Below are 21,177 nucleotides of genomic sequence, written 5' to 3' on the forward strand. Positions count from 1 at the left end.
AGTGCCCCCATGAATAGCGCCAGACACAGTGCCCCCATGAATAGTGCCAGGCACAGTGCCCCCATGAATAGCGCCAGGCACAGTGCCCCCATGAATAGTGCCAGGCTCAGTGCCCCCATGAATAGTGCCAGACACAGTGCCCCCATGAATAGTGCCAGGCTCAGTGCCCCCATGAATAGTGCCAGGCACAGTGCCCCCATGAATAGTGCCAGGCACAGTGCCCCCATGAATAGTGCCAGGCACAGTGCCCCGCCCCCATGAATGATGGTGTTTCCCCCCTAGCGCCGCTAGTATACTAGTGTGGGGGCCCCCACGCGTGTTCGCCACAGTTAACCCCTTGTCTGCCGCCGCTCTTCTTCTCCTGTCTCCTCCCCGCTCCTCTCTCCCTCCTCCTTCCTCTCCTCCCCTCCCGCTCCCTCCCTCAGTCTCTGCTCTTCTCTGGCCGCTGTCTCCTCGTACTTTTCCTCCGTCCTCCCCTGCAGCCATGGCGGGGGCCCGGCCCGGGGTCCATGCCCTCCAGCTGGAGCCAGTCCGGGTGCCGGAGACCCTGCAGCGGGGCAGCAAGTTCATCAAGTGGGATGAGGTGAGCGGGGCCCGGCCGGGGTGGCAGGGGTTAATAGTGAGGGGGGCAGGTCCCGGCCGTCACACAGGGGGCGCTGCACGCTCCGGGCAGACCTGTGGCATGCTGGCACTTGTTGTTCTGCTTTCCAGAAAGTTTTCCTTATGATGTAGTGTTCTTACTAGGGGCCTGCTGCTTGTCATCTAGTGTGGTACTACAACTCCCAGCGTGCCATGACAGCCGCAGGATGAGGACTACAGTCCATGGAGGAGCTCGGGGTTGGCCATGTGCGCTGTATAGATGACAGGACCACAGTTACATAATTATATATCTCCATAGATCAATAAATGCAGAGCATGCATGTGATCCAGAGAGCGGCGCGTGAGATCTGTGAACGATCCTGTGAGCGGTGCGTGCGGTCGTATGTGAGATCTGGGTACGATCCTGTGCGCGGTGCGTGCAGTCGTATGTGAGATCTGTGTATGATCCTGTGAGCGGTGCGTGCAGTCGTATGTGAGATCTGTGTACGATCCTGTGAGCGGTGCGTGCGGTCGTATGTGAGATCTGTGTACCATCCTGTGAGCGGTGCGTGCAGTCGTATGTGAGATCTGGGTACGATCCTGTGAGCGGTGCGTGCGGTCGTATGTGAGATCTGTGTACCATCCTGTGAGCGGTGCGTGCAGTCGTATGTGAGATCTGTGTATGATCCTGAGAGCGGTGCGTGCGGTCGTATGTGAGATCTGTGTACGATCCTGTGAGCGGTGTGTGCGGTCGTATGTGAGATCTGTGTATGATCCTGTGAGCGGTGCGTGCGGTCGTATGTGAGATCTGTGTATGATCCTGAGAGCGGTGCGTGCGGTCGTATGTGAGATCTGTGTACGATCCTGTGAGCGGTGTGTGCGGTCGTATGTGAGATCTGTGTATGATCCTGTGAGCGGTGCGTGCGGTCGTATGTGAGATCTGTGTACGATCCTGTGAGCGGTGCGTGCGGTCGTATGTGAGATCTGTGTACGATCCTGTGAGCGGTGTGTGCGGTCGTATGTGAGATCTGGGTACGATCCTGTGAGCGGTGCGTGCAGTCGTATGTGAGATCTGTGTACGATCCTGTGAGCGGTGCGTGCGGTCGTATGTGAGATCTGTGTACGATCCTGTGAGCGGTGCGTGCGGTCGTATGTGAGATCTGTGTATGATCCTGAGAGCGGTGCGTGCGGTCGTATGTGAGATCTGTGTACGATCCTGTGAGCGGTGCGTGCGGTCGTATGTGAGATCTGTGTATGATCCTGAGAGCGGTGCGTGCGGTCGTATGTGAGATCTGTGTATGATCCTGTGAGCGGTGCGTGCGGTCGTATGTGAGATCTGTGTACGATCATGTGAGCGGTGCGTGCGGTCGTATGTGAGATCTGTGTACGATCCTGTGAGCGGTGCGTGCGGTCGTATGTGAGATCTGTGTATGATCCTGTGAGCGGTGCGTGCGGTCGTATGTGAGATCTGTGTATGATCCTGTGAGCGGTGCGTGCGGTCGTATGTGAGATCTGTGTATGATCCTGTGAGCGGTGCGTGCGGTCGTATGTGAGATCTGTGTATGATCCTGTGAGCGGTGCGTGCGGTCGTATGTGAGATCTGTGTATGATCCTGTGAGCGGTGCGTGCGGTCGTATGTGAGATCTGTGTATGATCCTGTGAGCGGTGCGTGCGGTCGTATGTGAGATCTGTGTACGATCCTGTGAGCGGTGCGTGCGGTCGTATGTGAGATCTGTGTACGATCCTGTGAGCGGTGCGTGCGGTCGTATGTGAGATCTGTGTACGATCCTGTGAGCGGTGCGTGCGGTCGTATGTGAGATCTGTGTACGATCCTGTGAGCGGTGCGTGCGGTCGTATGTGAGATCTGTGAGCGGTGCGTGCGGTCGTATGTGAGATCTGTGTACGATCCTGTGAGCGGTGCGTGCGGTCGTATGTGAGATCTGTGAGCGGTGCGTGCGGTCGTATGTGAGATCTGTGTACGATCCTGTGAGCGGTGCGTGCGGTCGTATGTGAGATCTGTGTACGATCCTGAGAGCGGTGCGTGCGGTCGTATGTGAGATCTGTGTACGATCCTGTGAGCGGTGCGTGCGGTCGTATGTGAGATCTGTGTATGATCCTGTGAGCGGTGCGTGCGGTCGTATGTGAGATCTGTGTATGATCCTGTGAGCGGTGCGTGCGGTCGTATGTGAGATCTGTGTACGATCCTGTGAGCGGTGCGTGCGGTCGTATGTGAGATCTGTGTACGATCCTGTGAGCGGTGCGTGCGGTCGTATGTGAGATCTGTGTACGATCCTGTGAGCGGTGCGTGCGGTCGTATGTGAGATCTATGTACGATCCTGTGAGCGGTGCGTGCGGTCTTATGTGAGATCTGTGTATGATCCTGTGAGCGGTGCGTGTGGTCTTATGTGAGATCTGTGTATGATCCTGTGAGCGGTGCGTGCGGTCGTATGTGAGATCTGTGTATGATCCTGTGAGCGGTGCGTGCGGTCGTATGTGAGATCTGGGTACGATCCTGTGAGCGGTGCGTGCGGTCGTATGTGAGATCTGGGTACCATCCTGAGAGCGGTGCGTGCGGTCGTATGTGAGATCTGGGTACCATCCTGAGAGCGGTGCGTGCGGTCGTATGTGAGATCTGTGTACGATCCTGTGAGCGGTGCGTGCGGTCGTATGTGAGATCTGTGTATGATCGCGTGAGCTCGTATGTGAGATCTGGGTACAATCCTGTGAGCGGTGCGTGCGGTCGTATGTGAGATCTGTGTATGATCGCGTGAGCGGTGCGTGCGGTCGTATGTGAGATCTGGATACAATCCTGTGAGCGGTGCGTGCGGTCGTATGTGAGATCTGGGTACCATCCTGAGAGCGGTGCGTGCGGTCGTATGTGAGATCTGTGTACGATCCTGTGAGCGGCGCGTGCGGTCGTATGTGAGATCTGGATACAATCCTGTGAGCGGTGCGTGCGGTCGTATGTGAGATCTGGGTACCATCCTGTGAGCGGTGCGTGCGGTCGTATGTGAGATCTGTGTACGATCCTGTGAGCGGCGCGTGCGGTCGTATGTGAGATCTAGATACAATCCTGTGAGCGGTGCGTGCGGTCGTATGTGAGATCTGGGTACCATCCTGAGAGTGGTGCGTGCGGTCGTATGTGAGATCTGGGTACCATCCTGAGAGTGGTGCGTGCGGTCGTATGTGAGATCTGGGTACGATCCTGTGAGCGGAGCGTGCGGTCGTATGTGAGATCTGGGTACGATCCTGTGAGCGGCGCGTGCGGTCGTATGTGAGATCTGGGTACCATCCTGTGAGCGGTGCGTGCGGTCGTATGTGAGATCTGGATACAATCCTGTGAGCGGTGCGTGCGGTCGTATGTGAGATCTGGGTACGATCCTGTGAGCGGTGCGTGCGGTCGTATGTGAGATCTGGGTACGATCCTGTGAGCGGTGCGTGCAGTCGTATGTGAGATCTGGGTACGATCCTGTGAGCGGTGCGTGCGGTCGTATGTGAGATCTGTGTATGATCGTGTGAGCGGTGCGTGCGGTCGTATGTGAGATCTGGGTACCATCCTGTGAGCGGTGCGTGCGGTTGTGAGATCTGGGTACCATCCTGTGAGCGGTGCGTGCGGTCGTATGTGAGATCTGGGTACCATCCTGTGAGCGGTGCGTGCGGTCGTATGTGAGATCTGTGTATGATCCTGTGAGCGGTGCGTGCGGTTGTATGTGAGATCTGGGTACCATCCTGTGAGCGGTGCGTGCGGTCGTATGTGAGATCTGGGTACCATCCTGTGAGCGGTGTGTGCGGTCGTATGTGAGATCTGGGTACCATCCTGTGAGCAGTGCGTGCGGTCGTATGTGAGATCTGGGTACCATCCTGAGAGCGGTGCGTGCGGTCGTATGTGAGATCTGTGTACGATCCTGTGAGCGGTGCGTGCGGTCGTATGTGAGATCTGTGTATGATCGCGTGAGCTCGTATGTGAGATCTGGGTACAATCCTGTGAGCGGTGCGTGCGGTCGTATGTGAGATCTGTGTATGATCGCGTGAGCGGTGCGTGCGGTCGTATGTGAGATCTGGATACAATCCTGTGAGCGGTGCGTGCGGTCGTATGTGAGATCTGGGTACCATCCTGAGAGCGGTGCGTGCGGTCGTATGTGAGATCTGTGTACGATCCTGTGAGCGGCGCGTGCGGTCGTATGTGAGATCTGGATACAATCCTGTGAGCGGTGCGTGCGGTCGTATGTGAGATCTGGGTACCATCCTGTGAGCGGTGCGTGCGGTCGTATGTGAGATCTGTGTACGATCCTGTGAGCGGCGCGTGCGGTCGTATGTGAGATCTAGATACAATCCTGTGAGCGGTGCGTGCGGTCGTATGTGAGATCTGGGTACCATCCTGAGAGTGGTGCGTGCGGTCGTATGTGAGATCTGGGTACGATCCTGTGAGCGGAGCGTGCGGTCGTATGTGAGATCTGGGTACGATCCTGTGAGCGGCGCGTGCGGTCGTATGTGAGATCTGGGTACCATCCTGTGAGCGGTGCGTGCGGTCGTATGTGAGATCTGGATACAATCCTGTGAGCGGTGCGTGCGGTCGTATGTGAGATCTGGGTACGATCCTGTGAGCGGTGCGTGCGGTCGTATGTGAGATCTGGGTACGATCCTGTGAGCGGTGCGTGCGGTCGTATGTGAGATCTGGGTACGATCCTGTGAGCGGTGCGTGCGGTCGTATGTGAGATCTGTGTATGATCGTGTGAGCGGTGCGTGCGGTCGTATGTGAGATCTGGGTACCATCCTGTGAGCGGTGCGTGCGGTCGTATGTGAGATCTGGGTACCATCCTGTGAGCGGTGCGTGCGGTTGTATGTGAGATCTGGGTACCATCCTGTGAGCGGTGCGTGCGGTCGTATGTGAGATCTGGGTACCATCCTGTGAGCGGTGCGTGCGGTCGTATGTGAGATCTGTGTATGATCCTGTGAGCGGTGCGTGCGGTTGTATGTGAGATCTGGGTACCATCCTGTGAGCGGTGCGTGCGGTCGTATGTGAGATCTGGGTACCATCCTGTGAGCGGTGGGTGCGGTCGTATGTGAGATCTGGGTACCATCCTGTGAGCGGTGCGTGCGGTCGTATGTGAGATCTGGGTACCATCCTGTGAGCGGTGCGTGCGGTCGTATGTGAGATCTGGGTACCATCCTGTGAGCGGTGCGTGCGGTCGTATGTGAGATCTGGGTACCATCCTGTGAGCGGTGCGTGCGGTCGTATGTGAGATCTGGGTACCATCCTGTGAGCGGTGCGTGCGGTCGTATGTGAGATCTGGGTACCATCCTGTGAGCGGTGCGTGCGGTTGTATGTGAGATCTGGGTACCATCCTGTGAGCGGTGCGTGTGGTCGTATGTGAGATCTGGGTACCATCCTGAGAGTGGTGCGTGCGGTCGTATGTGAGATCTGTGTATGATGATGTGAGCGGTGTGTGCGGTTGTATGTGAGATCTGGGTACCATCCTGTGAGCGGTGCGTGCGGTCGTATGTGAGATCTGGGTACCATCCTGTGAGCGGTGTGTGCGGTCGTATGTGAGATCTGGGTACCATCCTGTGAGCGGTGCGTGCGGTCGTATGTGAGATCTGGGTACCATCCTGTGAGCGGTGCGTGTGGTCGTATGTGAGATCTGGGTACCATCCTGTGAGCGGTGCGTGCGGTCGTATGTGAGATCTGGGTGCAATCCTGTGTGCATTCGCTACCTGGATCCGGGGATTTGCGCACGTTTGCTTCTCTATAGATTGGGAAGTTTGAACGTTACAGAAGCATGTAACCTTTTCTATGAAAGCCAAGAACTGTGCTGCGGAGAAGTAGAGCCAAGCGGACGTCAGTGAGTTGGATCTGAGGGTCCTGACTAGTTCTCAGCCGATCTGGGTGCAGACCAGGAAATGCTGCTGATGTTACATAGCGGAGGCCGCGGGCTCCGTCCTATGCGAGGACCAGCTATAGGGCCCATAGCGACTAATTACCAGCCATCTGGTTCCTGTGACTCCACGCTGGGAGTTGTAGTTTCGGGGCAGGGTACAGGCCGCTGCTTTGTGCCGTGGTGTAACAAGCTGCACTCGCATATAATCCGCCTTTTGTATCTTCCTTCTTCTTTTGCTGACGGCTGCGCTTTTGCCTGTGTGAATTACGCCCCGGGCTGGATTCTGCAATCTGGAGCTCCAGCGATTGGTCGGATGTGATTAGTATTCAGTAATGATCCCGACTTGTGTCACTTTGTTTCCCGTCTGATGTATCGGAGCATGGACTGTCCCTCTGGAGACCCGTGAGGCCGGACGGTAGAGTAGTAGTCCTCCACAATACGTTCATGGTGCAGATCTTCATAGACTTGGGTCTCGTTTCTGACGTTCGCAGCAGGTTATAAGCCTCCAATTCTGAATCTACACCTCCCGATACGTTCGCACAGAGTATTTAGGCGTGGATTTGACACATTACCAAGGCAAGAAACTGCATCAGAAACTGCGATAAGGCTATGTTCACACTAGGCATTTTTTTTCAGCGGGTTTTTTTTTTCTGCTCTCTTGGCAGTAAGAAAGTTGTCTCCAAAAAAACAGGTTTTTCTTGTTTCTTCTTGCGATTTTGCTGCGTTTTTGTCACGCTACATTTGTCTCTTGTGCATGCTGATAAAGCTTTGTGCAAAAAAAAAAAATTAGAGTCTGATTCTTTATCAGGTTTGGGCACCAAAAACGCTGCAAAACCTGATGCCTGCGTGTTTTACAGAGTTTTTTCAGCAGCTTTTATTGGGTAGAAAACACTGAAAGAAGTGACATGCTCCATTGTGCAAAGGACAAAATCCTGATGTGTGTGCATGAGATTTCTGAAATCGCGTAGACTTTGCTGGTACTGTGAAACACAGCTGAAAATTTACATTAAAAAACCGCCTAATGTGAACATGGCCTAAAAGCAGAAAATGCAATAAAAATTGCATCAGAAGTTGATAAAAATTTCATTAGAAATTGCAATAATAAACCACAAAAAACTACAAATTTTGATGCAATTTGCTCATAAAATTGCCCTAAGGATAAGTTTTCCTATAGTCTTTTGCATATTAAAGGGAATCTGTCATCCTCCAGTACATATATGACCTATTAATATGGGCATACAGGTAATAGAAATGTTACGGTAGCCATACCTGTCTGCCTCATATTAATGGTCTTGTTGTGGAGAAATGCTATATTGTGTCTTTATGCTAATGATTTCTTCCAGGCTGCGGGGCGTGCGGTGCCTTGAAGAAATCACTGCGTCCTTTTGTGCTTATTTTATGCCATCTGCTCCCCTGAGTTTTCCAGTTATTTTTTTTATACAATCCGCCTTCTGGTTCCATAGATATGGTCCTTTTTTTGTATTTATGAGTGGGTGTGGCTCATAGGATCCTCGGGGGCGTGTCTTTAGGCTGCTAGGCATAACTACCTTGTGAGCCACACCTAAGCTAGAAAAAATAAATAAATGGAGATTGGAAAAACTGAGTGTACATGAAAATCCCCTTAAAACACAATTTTATTATTGATCATAAAAACACCTTCCCAGTGACGTTGGAAAAAATGTCAAAAAAATAAACCTAGTATAAGGTGCTGCATAGCCCTAAATTAAGGCCTAACTGATACCTTCCTATCCGTGGAGGTTGGCACCCTAATAGTACGATATTGGCGCCCCCACTCAACGAGGACTATCCCTCACTTCCCTAGTGATCCCTAGTATCACAGAGAGGAAAACAATATCAAGATAGAAAAGTAATGAAAAAATCAGAATGCCCTAGGACTTATGCAGACCAAACAGATAATACAACAATAAAAAATAAACAACCCACATCATGATATCATGTGACCCTAAAGAAATAGCAGCTATTCTCACTTGGAGAGATAAATATCAAATATAATCAGCAATAAATGAAGAGGTCACTTATCATATCTCATGGGGGACCCTCAACGCGTTTCCCCGCCGTAGCGGTTCATCAGGAGGAATAGTCCATCAAAAATATTGTTGCTGCTTCATGCCGCATGAAGCAGCAACAATGGACTATTCCTCCTGATGAACCGCTACGGCGGGGAAACGCGTTGAGGGTCCCCCATGAGATATGATAAGTGACCTCTTCATTTATTGCTGATTATATTTGATATTTATCTCTCCAAGTGAGAATAGCTGCTATTTCTTTAGGGTCACATGATATCATGATGTGGGTTGTTTATTTTTTATTGTTGTATTATCTGTTTGGTCTGCATAAGTCCTAGGGCATTCTGATTTTTTCATTACTTTTCTATCTTGATATTGTTTTCCTCTCTGTGATACTAGGGATCACTAGGGAAGTGAGGGATAGTCCTCGTTGAGTGGGGGCGCCAATATCGTACTATTAGGGTGCCAACCTCCACGGATAGGAAGGTATCAGTTAGGCCTTAATTTAGGGCTATGCAGCACCTTATACTAGGTTTATTTTTTTGACCTTGTGAGCCACACCCCCTTAGTACAGACCATAAAAATTTGTACTAAATAAAAAGACCCTGATCACTGGAGCCAAAAGGAGGATTTAAAAAATGAAAAGGAAAGACTGGAGTACTCAGGGGAACAGTGGGATTACAATAAGAGCAAAAACTGAGCACCTTTGACCTGGTGACAGATTCACTTTAATAAACCTGTACAGAAACAATGTGCAAAAGGAGTGCATCCCCAATGGTATATTTTGACTACAGGCTTCTTGACCAGCCCCCCTCGCTAAGCCCCAACCCTCCGTATCCACCCTGGTTCTGTTATCACAGTACAAAGTTAACGGGAATGGGAGCTAAAGAAACAGCCATGTTCTTGAGATCAGTGGAGCTTCCAGCGGTCAGTCCTTCTCATGTCTTATGTGTGGCTGTGGTACAACTGGCTGCAGCAGAAGCCTCTCCCCTCTGCTCCTGTCTGCAGTAGGACAAAAATCACTAATCCTGCCTTCACACATCCTTGCGTCACGATCCAAGCACGGACTAACCACGGTTCTCCTGACCCCATCTTCACAGCCTCATATCCATATACGCCCCATCCAAAATGTTTTAAAGGGATGGACTCAACGTCTTAAATGGATAAAATTGCAAAAACTTTTTAGTAAAAACGAGCAAGTTTACAATTTACCTCTTACTAAAAATCGTTTCTGTTCTCAAGAAATTTGTGATTCTGTTGTTTACTTCTCATTTCCTTTGGCTCCCGACCACCTCTGCACTCCCATCAGCGGTGGCCGATCTTTAAGGCAATGAGTGCAGCGCTTACAAGATCTATCCAGCAGTCGTCAGAGCAGTTGAATTCTACAACTTTACGTGCGTTTCCGTCAGGTTCTTTCTCCCAGTGTGACTAGACCCATAAGAGTCTGTTCACACACAGCTTCTAATTGAACTTTTAAATGGCTCTTCTCAAAAAAAAAAAAACCTCTTTCAAATTCTTTTTGAATACGCTTCCTATTCAACCCATGTCGCAGGTGTTATTTTTATTTATTTTTTTTTCAGATTTTAGGGGCAGTTTTTTTTTCTGCTTCAAAATGATTCGTCTGTCAATGTTGATGTATTTTTTTTTCATATGTTTCTTCTTTATCAACTTAACAAAAAAAAAATTAAAAATTGTAAAAAAAAAATGGAAATTATTGGGAAAATCTATTTAAGGTTATGTTCAAATGTTGCATTTTGCTGCTTTTTTATGCAAATTAAAAGTTGCGTTTTATAGTAACCGCAAAAGTGATGAGATTTTAGAAATCTCATACCCACATTTTTGTTTTGTTTCTTTCCTGTTATTTTTTTTTCCTGTTATTTTTTTCTTCTTCCAGGTTTTGCTTGCATAAAAAAGTGGCAAATCTGCAGTATGATACAGTAGCAGCAATGTACAGGGTGGGCCATTTATATGGATAAACCTAAATAAAATGGGAGTGGTTAATGATATCAACTTCCTGTTCGTGGTACATTAGTATATTGGAGGGGGGAACTTTTCAAGATTGGTGGTGACCATGGCGGCCATTTTTGGAATGCATCTTTATAAATGGCCCATCCCGGTGTATCCATATAAATGGCCAATCCCGGTGTATCCATATAAATGGCCCATGCAGGTGTATCCACATAAATGGCCCATCCAGGTGTATCCACATAAATGGCCCACCCAGGTGTATCCACATAAATGGCCCACCCAGGTGTATCCATATAAATGGCCCATGCAGGTGTATCCACATAAATGGCCCACCCAGGTGTATCCACATAAATGGCCCACCCAGGTGTATCCACATAAATGGCCCACCCAGGTGTATCCACATAAATGGCCCACCCAGGTGTATCCATATAAATGGCCCACCCAGGTGTATCCACATAAATGGCCCACCCAGGTGTATCCATATAAATGGCCCACCCAGGTGTATCCACATAAATGGCCCACCCAGGTGTATCCACATAAATGGCCCACCCAGGTGTATCCACATAAATGGCCCACCCAGGTGTATCCATATAAATGGCCCACCCAGGTGTATCCACATAAATGGCCCATCCAGGTGTATCCATATAAATGGCCCACCCAGGTGTATCCACATAAATGGCCCATCCAGGTGTATCCATATAAATGGCCCATCCAGGTGTATCCATATAAATGGCCCATCCCGGTATATCCATATAAATGGCCCATCCAGGTGTATCCACATAAATGGCCCATCCAGGTGTATCCACATAAATGGCCCATCCAGGTGTATCCACATAAATGGCCCATCCAGGTGTATCCATATAAATGGCCCATCCAGGTGTATCCACATACATGGCCCATCCAGGTGTATCCACATAAATGGCCCACCCAGGTGTATCCACATAAATGGCCCACCCAGGTGTATCCACATACATGGCCCATCCAGTGTATCCACATAAATGGCCCATCCAGGTGTATCCACATAAATGGTCCACCCAGGTGTATCCACATAAATGGCCCATCCAGGTGTATCCACATAAATGGCCCACCCAGGTGAATCCACATAAATGGCCCACCCAGGTGTATCCACATAAATGGCCCATCCAGGTGTATCCACATAAATGGTCCACCCAGGTGTATCCACATAAATGGCCCATCCAGGTGTATCCACATAAATGGTCCACCCAGGTGTATCCACATAAATGGCCCACCCAGGTGTATCCATATAAATGGCCCACCCAGGTGTATCCACATAAATGGCCCACCCAGGTGTATCCACATAAATGGCCCACCCAGGTGTATCCACATAAATGGCCCACCCAGGTGTATCCATATAAATGGCCCACCCAGGTGTATCCACATAAATGGCCCATCCAGGTGTATCCATATAAATGGCCCACCCAGGTGTATCCACATAAATGGCCCATCCAGGTGTATCCATATAAATGGCCCATCCAGGTGTATCCATATAAATGGCCCATCCAGGTGTATCCATATAAATGGCCCATCCCGGTATATCCATATAAATGGCCCATCCAGGTGTATCCATATAAATGGCCCATCCCGGTATATCCATATAAATGGCCCACCCAGGTGTATCCATATAACTGGCCCACCCAGGTGTATCCACATAAATGGCCCACCCAGGTGTATCCATATAAATGGCCCATCCCGGTGTATCCATATAAATGGCCCACCCAGGTGTATCCATATAAATGGCCCACCCAGGTGTATCCATATAACTGGCCCACCCAGGTGTATCCACATAAATGGCCCACCCAGGTGTATCCATATAAATGGCCCATCCCGGTGTATCCATATAAATGGCTCACCCAGGTGTATCCATATAACTTGCCCACCCAGGTGTAGCCATATAAATGGCCCACCCAGGTGTATCCATATAAATGGCCCATCCCGGTGTATCCATATAAATGGCCCACCCAGGTGTATCCATATAACTGGCCCATCCCGGTGTATCCATATAAATGGCCCACCCAGGTGTATCCATATAACTGGCCCACCCAGGTGTATCCATATAACTGGCCCACCCAGGTGTATCCATATAAATGGCCCACCCAGGTGTATCCATATAAATGGCCCATCCCGGTGTATCCACATAAATGGCCCACCCAGGTGTATCTACATAAATGGCCCATCCAGGTGTATCCACATAAATGGCCCACCCAGGTGTATCCATATAACTGGCCCACCCAGGTGTATCCATATAACTGGCCCACCCAGGTGTATCCATATAACTGGCCCACCCAGGTGTATCCATATAACTGGCCCACCCAGGTGTATCCATATAACTGGCCCACCCAGGTGTATCCACATAAATGGCCCACCCAGGTGTATCCACATAAATGGCCCACCCAGGTGTATCCATATAAATGGCCCATCCCGGTGTATCCATATAAATGGCCCACCCAGGTGTATCCGTATAACTGGCCCATCCAGGTGTATCCATATAAATGGCCCACCCAGGTGTATCCATATAACTGGCCCACCCAGGTGTATCCACATAAATGGCCCACCCAGGTGTATCCATATAAATTGCCCATCCCGGTGTGTCCATATAAATGGCCCACCCAGGTGTATCCATATAAATGGCCCACCCAGGTGTATCCATATAACTGGCCCACCCAGGTGTATCCACATAAATGGCCCACCCAGGTGTATCCATATAAATGGCCCATCCCGGTGTATCCATATAAATGGCTCACCCAGGTGTATCCATATAACTGGCCCACCCAGGTGTATCCATATAAATGGCCCACCCAGGTGTATCCATATAACTGGCCCACCCAGGTGTATCCATATAAATGGCCCACCCAGGTGTATCCATATAAATGGCCCATCCCGGTGTATCCATATAAATGGCCCATCCCGGTGTATCCATATAAATGGCCCATCCCGGTGTATCCATATAAATGGCCCATCCCGGTGTATCCATATAAATGGCCCATCCCGGTGTATCCATATAAATGGCCCACCCAGGTGTATCCATATAACTGGCCCACCCAGGTGTATCCATATAAATGGCCCACCCAGGTGTATCCACATAAATGGCCCATCCCGGTGTATCCACATAAATGGCCCACCCAGGTGTATCCATATAAATGGCCCATCCCGGTGTATCCATATAAATGGCTCACCCAGGTGTATCCATATAAATGGCCCACCCAGGTGTATCCATATAAATGGCCCACCCAGGTGTATCCATATAACTGGCCCACCCAGGTGTATCCATATAAATGGCCCATCCCGGTGTATCCATATAAATGGCCCATCCCGGTGTATCCATATAAATGGCCCATCCCGGTGTATCCATATAAATGGCCCACCCAGGTGTATCCATATAACTGGCCCACCCAGGTGTATCCATATAAATGGCCCACCCAGGTGTATCCATATAAATGGCCCATCCCGGTGTATCCACATAAATGGCCCACCCAGGTGTATCTACATAAATGGCCCATCCAGGTGTATCCACATAAATGGCCCACCCAGGTGTATCCATATAACTGGCCCACCCAGGTGTATCCATATAACTGGCCCACCCAGGTGTATCCATATAAATGGCCCACCCAGGTGTATCCATATAACTGGCCCATCCCGGTGTATCCATATAAATGGCCCATCCCGGTGTATCCATATAAATGGCCCACCCAGGTGTATCCATATAACTGGCCCACCCAGGTGTATCCATATAAATGGCCCACCCAGGTGTATCCATATAAATGGCCCATCCCGGTGTATCCACATAAATGGCCCACCCAGGTGTATCTACATAAATGGCCCATCCAGGTGTATCCACATAAATGGCCCACCCAGGTGTATCCATATAACTGGCCCACCCAAGTGTATCCATATAACTGGCCCACCCAGGTGTATCCATATAACTGGCCCACCCAGGTGTATCCACATAAATGGCCCACCCAGGTGTATCCATATAACTGGCCCACCCAGGTGTATCCACATAAATGGCCCACCCAGGTGTATCCATATAAATGGCCCACCCAGGTGTATCCATATAAATGGCCCACCCGGTAGATGAGATTTATCAATATACTCATATATATTGTAAATATTTATAGCAAATAAGTTGTGGGTTTTCAAACTAGCACAATTCATTGCTGACTTCGCCCTTGCAATGTATAGAAGCAAAACCCGCTTGCATCTTTTGTGTATTTTGCTTCCAATTTGCGGCAATTTTGCCACAAAATCCAAGTTAGATTTGCAACAAACCAATTCATTGTCTTCTCAGGGAACATAAAAGTGAGCTGCTGAATTATTCAGTTTCCTACCTAGAAAAGCAAAGCGGACCCAGCATATAATTATAGATGCGCAGCAGCGTGATGGATCGCCCACTGTACTGCAGAAAGAGATCTGGTGATCTGTCCCTCGTCGTACACGATCGCGCATGTTACTCACGGATTCTAGTAGAAAGTCATGTGTAGGCAGTCATCTGTATCGGGACAAGTGGAAGCTTGAAGCGTCTTAAAACAAATCCAGTCATGTCGCAGTTCCACTTTTCCACGTCTCCATGTTACAGTTTTGATGTACGGTATATAAAAAAAGTTTGTGTATAAATTAAAAAAAAAAAAGCTTAAAATTTGCATTAGAAAAAAACTACAGGAAAAACGCAACGTGTGAATGCTTTAAAAAGTAAAAAGGTTTTATAGTTTTATTTTATCATTAATAAAATGCAAAGTGATTGAATAAAAATGAAATCTAAATCCCATCAATATTTTGGCCTCAAAACAACATCACTTCCTCTAGGTACTCTCGCACTTGCACACAGTTTTTGAAGGTTGTTCCAAACATCTTGGAGAGCTGACTACAGATCTTCTCTGTATGAGGCTATTATAAATCCTTCTGTCTCTTCATGTCGTCGTCATCCTCCAGTCTGGGATTACATTAGGGCTCTGTGGAGGGGGCCATATCATCACTTCCAAGCCTTGTTCTTCTAAACACTCAAAAGTTCTTATATTGGTGGTCTAGCATTTATTTTAATCCTAAATCTCTATTTATTGTTATAATCTAATCTTTATTTTTCTGATACACTTAAATTAAAAAGTCCCTACCATTCCCTTCTTACTGTAACTCCTTTATTTTAATTTATTTTTTTTTCTATTTCCTATTTGACGCTTCATTTGAGACTCCCACTGCATAATGGGTACTCAAACAAGTTGTCATCAAGGGGCGGAGGCTGAGATCATCTGTTGTCCATTCCAACAGATACTCAGCAGGATCTTGTCACTCACTGTGTACAGTGACAGTGCGCTTCCTCACGCCTCTGATGAGAAGTGACGAGCCAGCAAGCGAGTGCACTGTCAGTGCACATTGTAAGGAGAGAACAAACAGGCAGAGACCAGCGCTGCCCCCGCAAGTGACACTTTGTTTCAAGGAGGTGGCATAGGCTGTGGCAGTGACCGCTGGCTATGCTCCCCTGATGATGGCTCTTTTGGCTATCTCATCATGTTCTGAGATTCTCAAGCAAAACGTCATCACGCAGCGAAAGATAAACATAAACAAAGCAGTTAAAGTTGTTAGGGAAGAATAGGGAATCATTAATTAAAGTACATAACACAAAGATTAGATTATGAAATTAAATAGAGATTTAGGAGTAAAATACACTTTTGTTTCAGATCACCCCTTTAATAACATTGGCTGTATGTTTGAGGTCGTTGTCCTGTTGCAAAACAAATTTATAGCCGATCAGATTCTTCCCTGACATTATTACATGATGGATACATGTCTGTCTGTATTTCTCAGAAATGAGGACACCATTAATCCTGACCAAACTATGAACTTCGTTTACTGAAATACATCCACACCCTATCAAGGAGCTTCCACCAAATGATCTCCAGCCCATTTTTCTGCACTTCAGTTCCTACGTTTTTGTGCATAGCTAAGTCGCTTGGCTTAGTTTCTATGTGGAAGGTATCGTTTTTTGCTTTTTTTTTTTTGTTTTTTGCTGCTATTCTTCCATGAAGACCACTTCTGGTAAGACATCTCTGAAGAGTAAATGGATTTAGCTGGCTCCCATTGGTTACTGGCAGTTCTGAGCTGATGCCACTGCTGGACATCTTCTGTCCTTCATCTGTTGCACCGTTTCCTTTGCTGACCAAAGCATCTACGGTTCTCATTGTTGCCAATTCTTGATGCTTCTTCAAAAGAGCTAGAACAGCACACCTTGAAATCCCAGTTTCCTACAAAATCAATCACATTTTGCTAATCAATACAAATAAATTAACACTTTTTTTGTAATTGGAATCCGTCGGTACCCTTTTACATATGAAAGTAGTGGGGTAGCTTTGAATGAGTTTGTGTACCTATAAAAAAATTATCCTTTTTTTTTTGCTATCTGTCTTGACAAATCTAGAATCACATGCAAATAAGACAGACTGGAAGTGACCTGTCTGCTTCTTCCAAGTGCTTGGACACACCTCCATTGCACTTCCAGCCCGATATACTGTGTGTGTGTGTATGTATGTATGTATATGTATGTGTGTGTGTATATATATATATATATATATATATATATATATATATATGTGTGTGTGTGTATAATATTATGCACAGCTCTGGCTTAAATTAAGAGACCACTGCAAAATTTTCAGTTTGTCTGATTTTTCTCTTTATATTTTTGAGTAAAATGTAAATCGCTCTTTTAGTCTATAAACTACTGACAACATGTCTCCGAATTTCCAAGCACTAAATATTGTATTTATTTTCAGGAAATGAGAAATGGTCAATATAACAAAAAAATGCAGTGCTTGCAGACCTCAAATAATGCTAAGAAAACAAGTTCATCATCATTTAGTAACAACAATACTAATGTTTTAACTCGGGAAGAGTTCAGAAATCAATAATTTGTGGAATAACCATGATCTTTAATCACAGCTTTCCTGCGTCTTGGCTGCTTTCCACCAGCCTCTCACACTGCTTCTGGGTGACCTTATGCCACTCCTGGTACACACATTTAAGCAGTTCTTCTTTGTTTGATGGCCTGTGACTATCCATCTTCCTATTGATTACATTCCAGAGGTTTTCGATGGGGTTCAGGTCTGGAGATTGGGCTGGCCACGACAGGGATTTGATGTGGTGATCCTTCCTCCACACATTGATTGACCTAGCTATTTGGCATGGCGCATTGTCCCGCTGGAAAAACAGTCCTCAGAGTTGGGGAACATTGCCAGAGCAGAAGAAATCAACTGTTTTTCCAGGGTAACCTTGTATGCGGTTTGATTCATATGTCCTTCACAAAGATTAACCTGCCCAATTCCAGCCTTGCTGAAGCATCCCCAGATCATCTCCGATCCTCCACCAAGTTTCACAGTGGGTGCAAGACACTCTGGCTTGTACGCCTCTCCAGGTCTCTGTCTAACCATTAGACGACCAGGTCTTGGGCAAAGCTGAAAATTAGACTCATCAGAGAAGATTACCTTACTCCAGTCCTGTATGGGCCAATCCTTATGGTCTTTGGCAAACTTCAGCCTGGCTCTCCTTTGATTCTTGATTGCTGAAAGGCTTTTTTCTACCTTTACATGACTTGAGCCCTGCCTCTAGGAGCCTGTTACGAACTGTTCTTGCTGTGCACTTCACCCCAGCTGCCATTTGCTATTCCTTTTGTAGATCACTTGACAAGCTGGATGGCACTGCACCCTTGCAGCGCTGGAGTCCTGGGTTCAAATCCCACCAAGGACAACATCTGCAACCTGTTTGTATGTTCTCCCCGTGTTTGCGTGGGTTTCCTCCGGGTACTCCGGTTTCCTCACACATTCCAAAGACATACTGATAGGGAATTTAGATTGTATGCGGTTGCTGAGTGACATTCGAATAAGATGACAGTCATCCCAGTCAGTGGAGAGCCGTTTTCGCCCTCTGCCGGTCTGTAGCTTTGTTGTCCACAATATCTGCTGCTTGACCTTGTTGTAATGGACTGCCATCTTAGAAATTTTAAGGATGTAGGCAACATGACGCTCACTGCATTGACTTCAGAACTCTTCCTGAGTTAAAACATTAGTATTGTTGTTTCTAAATGATTATGAGCTTGTTTTCTTTGCATTATTTGAGGTCTGAAAGCACTGTTCTGTTTTTTAATTTTGACCATTTTTCTTTGTCAGAAAAAAATACAAAATTCTTTGCTTGGACATACGGAGACAAGTTGTCAGAACTTTATAGACTAAAAGAACATTGAACATTTTACTCAAAATATACCTGTGAAGAGAAAAATCAGACAAACTGAACATTTGAAAGTGGTCTCTCAATTTTTTCAGAGCTGTATTTGTATATATATGTATGTGTGTGTATATGTGTGTGTGTGTGTGTGTGTGTGTGTGTGTGTGTATGTGTATGTATATGTATATGTGTAATATATATATATATATATCTACGCTAGATTTCTCATGATTGGATCATCAAATTTCTACAAAAACAGTAGCATTTTTATAGGGGGACAAACGCCTGCAGATCCATACCACTTCTTTCATATGTAAAAACATGCTGACTGGTTCCCTTTAATGGATAAAATCTAGGGAAAATATTTTCCAGGGAAAATCAATAAGGTTAGGTTTCCATCTGCTTTGAAAATTTTCATAGGAGCCTCCTTTGTGGATTCCATGAAATTTGTATTCATTGATATTTTTCCAGTAAAATGACAGGGACCGCGATGGGAACCCAACAAACCCCATTATACATCAGTAGGGTCTACCATGTACCGTTGCAATCATCTTTTCTCATATCTGTACCAGAATTGCATTAATTTTTTCAAATCTAGTAAAAGAACAGAAAAAAAAAAACAAATTCTTAACAGAGATGTGAGTTTACTGCCTAATTCAATTAAAGGTATTGTCCAGGATCAGAAAATCTTTTTTTTTTCCCTTTGGGAAAAACCAACTTGTGTTTTTGATTGCGTGTCTGGTAATGCAGTTGTGCTTCATTCACTGCAAGGGAACTGAGCTGCAGTACCAGACTTCACCAATGGACAGGGGTAGCGCTTTTTTCTAGGAAAAATCAGCCATATAGTAGGAAAGATCAGATGTGACTGTCAGTAAGTAATTTTTCTTTATTTTGATGCCAAAAAGCCTAGAGAGAGTGCACTTTTTTGTGTGCCATTGGTCAATAAGAAGTGGACATTCATTTTTTTCATATATATGCACCGATACAACGCTAAGCCCCAAGTTTCCTCGCACCCATCAGTATGGTCAAGGGAAAATACTTGCCCGTGTGTTTCTTTTTCCCCCTTGCTCTTCTCATATGCCACATGGGAGTTATAGGAGGGCTGCGTGCTTGCCGCTTATCGGGAAACCACGGCTTAAAGGAAGTAACGCTGAAAACTATAAATATTATTTGCTCGACCTGCTCCAATAAACAACTTCTATTGGATATGATGATAAGCTGAGGTTGCTAGAGCCAGGAATCCAAAGTAAATGTCTGCCCTCCATTAAAGGCGCCATGCAAACATCATAAATTCTAGACGGAAATGTCTCGACTGGCATACACCCTGAATTATCAAAACACCCAATTTGTAGCCACGTATATAGTGTCTTTGTCCTGTGCCGCTGTGAATACCTTGTATCATCTAGGTGTGGGGGAAACGTCATTTTGTTGGTTTCCCACACATATGGCTTGGAGCAAAAGGAGCAGAGTGCGGTATGAGGAGGACGTTCAGTGAGCTCAGAAGTGTGTCCTGCCTCCTTGGTGATTACGTTTTGTACTGATGATTCACACATAAATATCAATAAGATATTTCCAAAATGACAGGGTAGGTCTGACCAGTCTGGCCTGTCTTCACGGATGTGTGAACTTCGGTCTACAGAGATACACGAATACTTCTTATATAATGGCGGCTTGAACTGCTCTTTTCTGCCCCCGTTTTTGTTTTTCCGCCAGCGCGTGTTATAACCTGAGGACCTGTCCTGCCAGTTTTATAAGAGCTTTAATGGACTCGTTGAGTAATGAATGTTTTACAGGAGACTGCGAGTTTCATAGAATAAGTGGTAACGTGCAAGAAAGAAAAGGTTCAAAGGCCGGCAGTATTAGTGTTCAGCATTGTGTCCATCCCCACGGTAGTATTTCAGTACTGTTGTAGTATTGTGCAGCTTCCTAAGCTGCTCATCTCTTCTCTCCCTTTCGTGATGTTTCACTGAAGTGAGAAGCTGCAGCTGCATCCCCCTCCTCCCTGCTGTCTATGCTTCTATCTAGTTTCTTAGGGGGATTCTATTATCAGAAAGTGACTTCTTGTTTAAATCAGGGTTTGTGTTAAATGTTACAATTTTCACACTGACCCCTGGGGCTTTATTTTTTAGACCAGTACCTCTTGCCCTTTATAGAAAGAGTTTGCAACAGTCTCATTATCATCACAGGCAGGAATGCAATGGCAGTTAACACTTCTATACACAGCTGGTAACACAGGATCCGCCAGTCACAACAGGCAGTGTCACAGGTGACCTTGCACATACTCATTAAATGCATTAATACCAATGATAGGGTCGGGATCTGACCATTGTGGCTAAGTACATCCCTCTTCCACTAAACTTTTTACTGTTGGCAAAATGTAGTCAGGCGGGTAACGTTCTCTTGACACTTACCAAACCCAGACTCCTCCATCAGAAGCCAGATTGAGAAGTGTGATCCGTCACTGCACAAAGCACGTTTCTTCTCCAGTGTCCACTGGT

General features: G+C 47.1%; 1 protein-coding gene across 1 annotated transcript in view; it reads left to right on the forward strand.

Moving 5' to 3' along the window:
• The first annotated feature begins 383 nt into the window (after positions 1-383).
• The window catches only part of PLCB3 (phospholipase C beta 3), a 106,329-nt gene continuing 85,535 nt past the window's right edge, over positions 384-21,177 (forward strand). Inside the window, exon 1 of the mRNA XM_073554602.1 lies at positions 384-583. Coding sequence (XP_073410703.1) covers positions 485-583 — 99 coding nt within the window. The 5' untranslated portion in view covers positions 384-484. The remainder of the gene's footprint in view (positions 584-21,177) is intronic.

This window comes from Dendrobates tinctorius, unplaced genomic scaffold, assembly GCF_039654945.1.
Source record: "Dendrobates tinctorius isolate UK_male_01 unplaced genomic scaffold, ASM3965494v1 ptg000211l, whole genome shotgun sequence".
Classification (NCBI taxonomy): domain Eukaryota; kingdom Metazoa; phylum Chordata; class Amphibia; order Anura; family Dendrobatidae; genus Dendrobates; species Dendrobates tinctorius.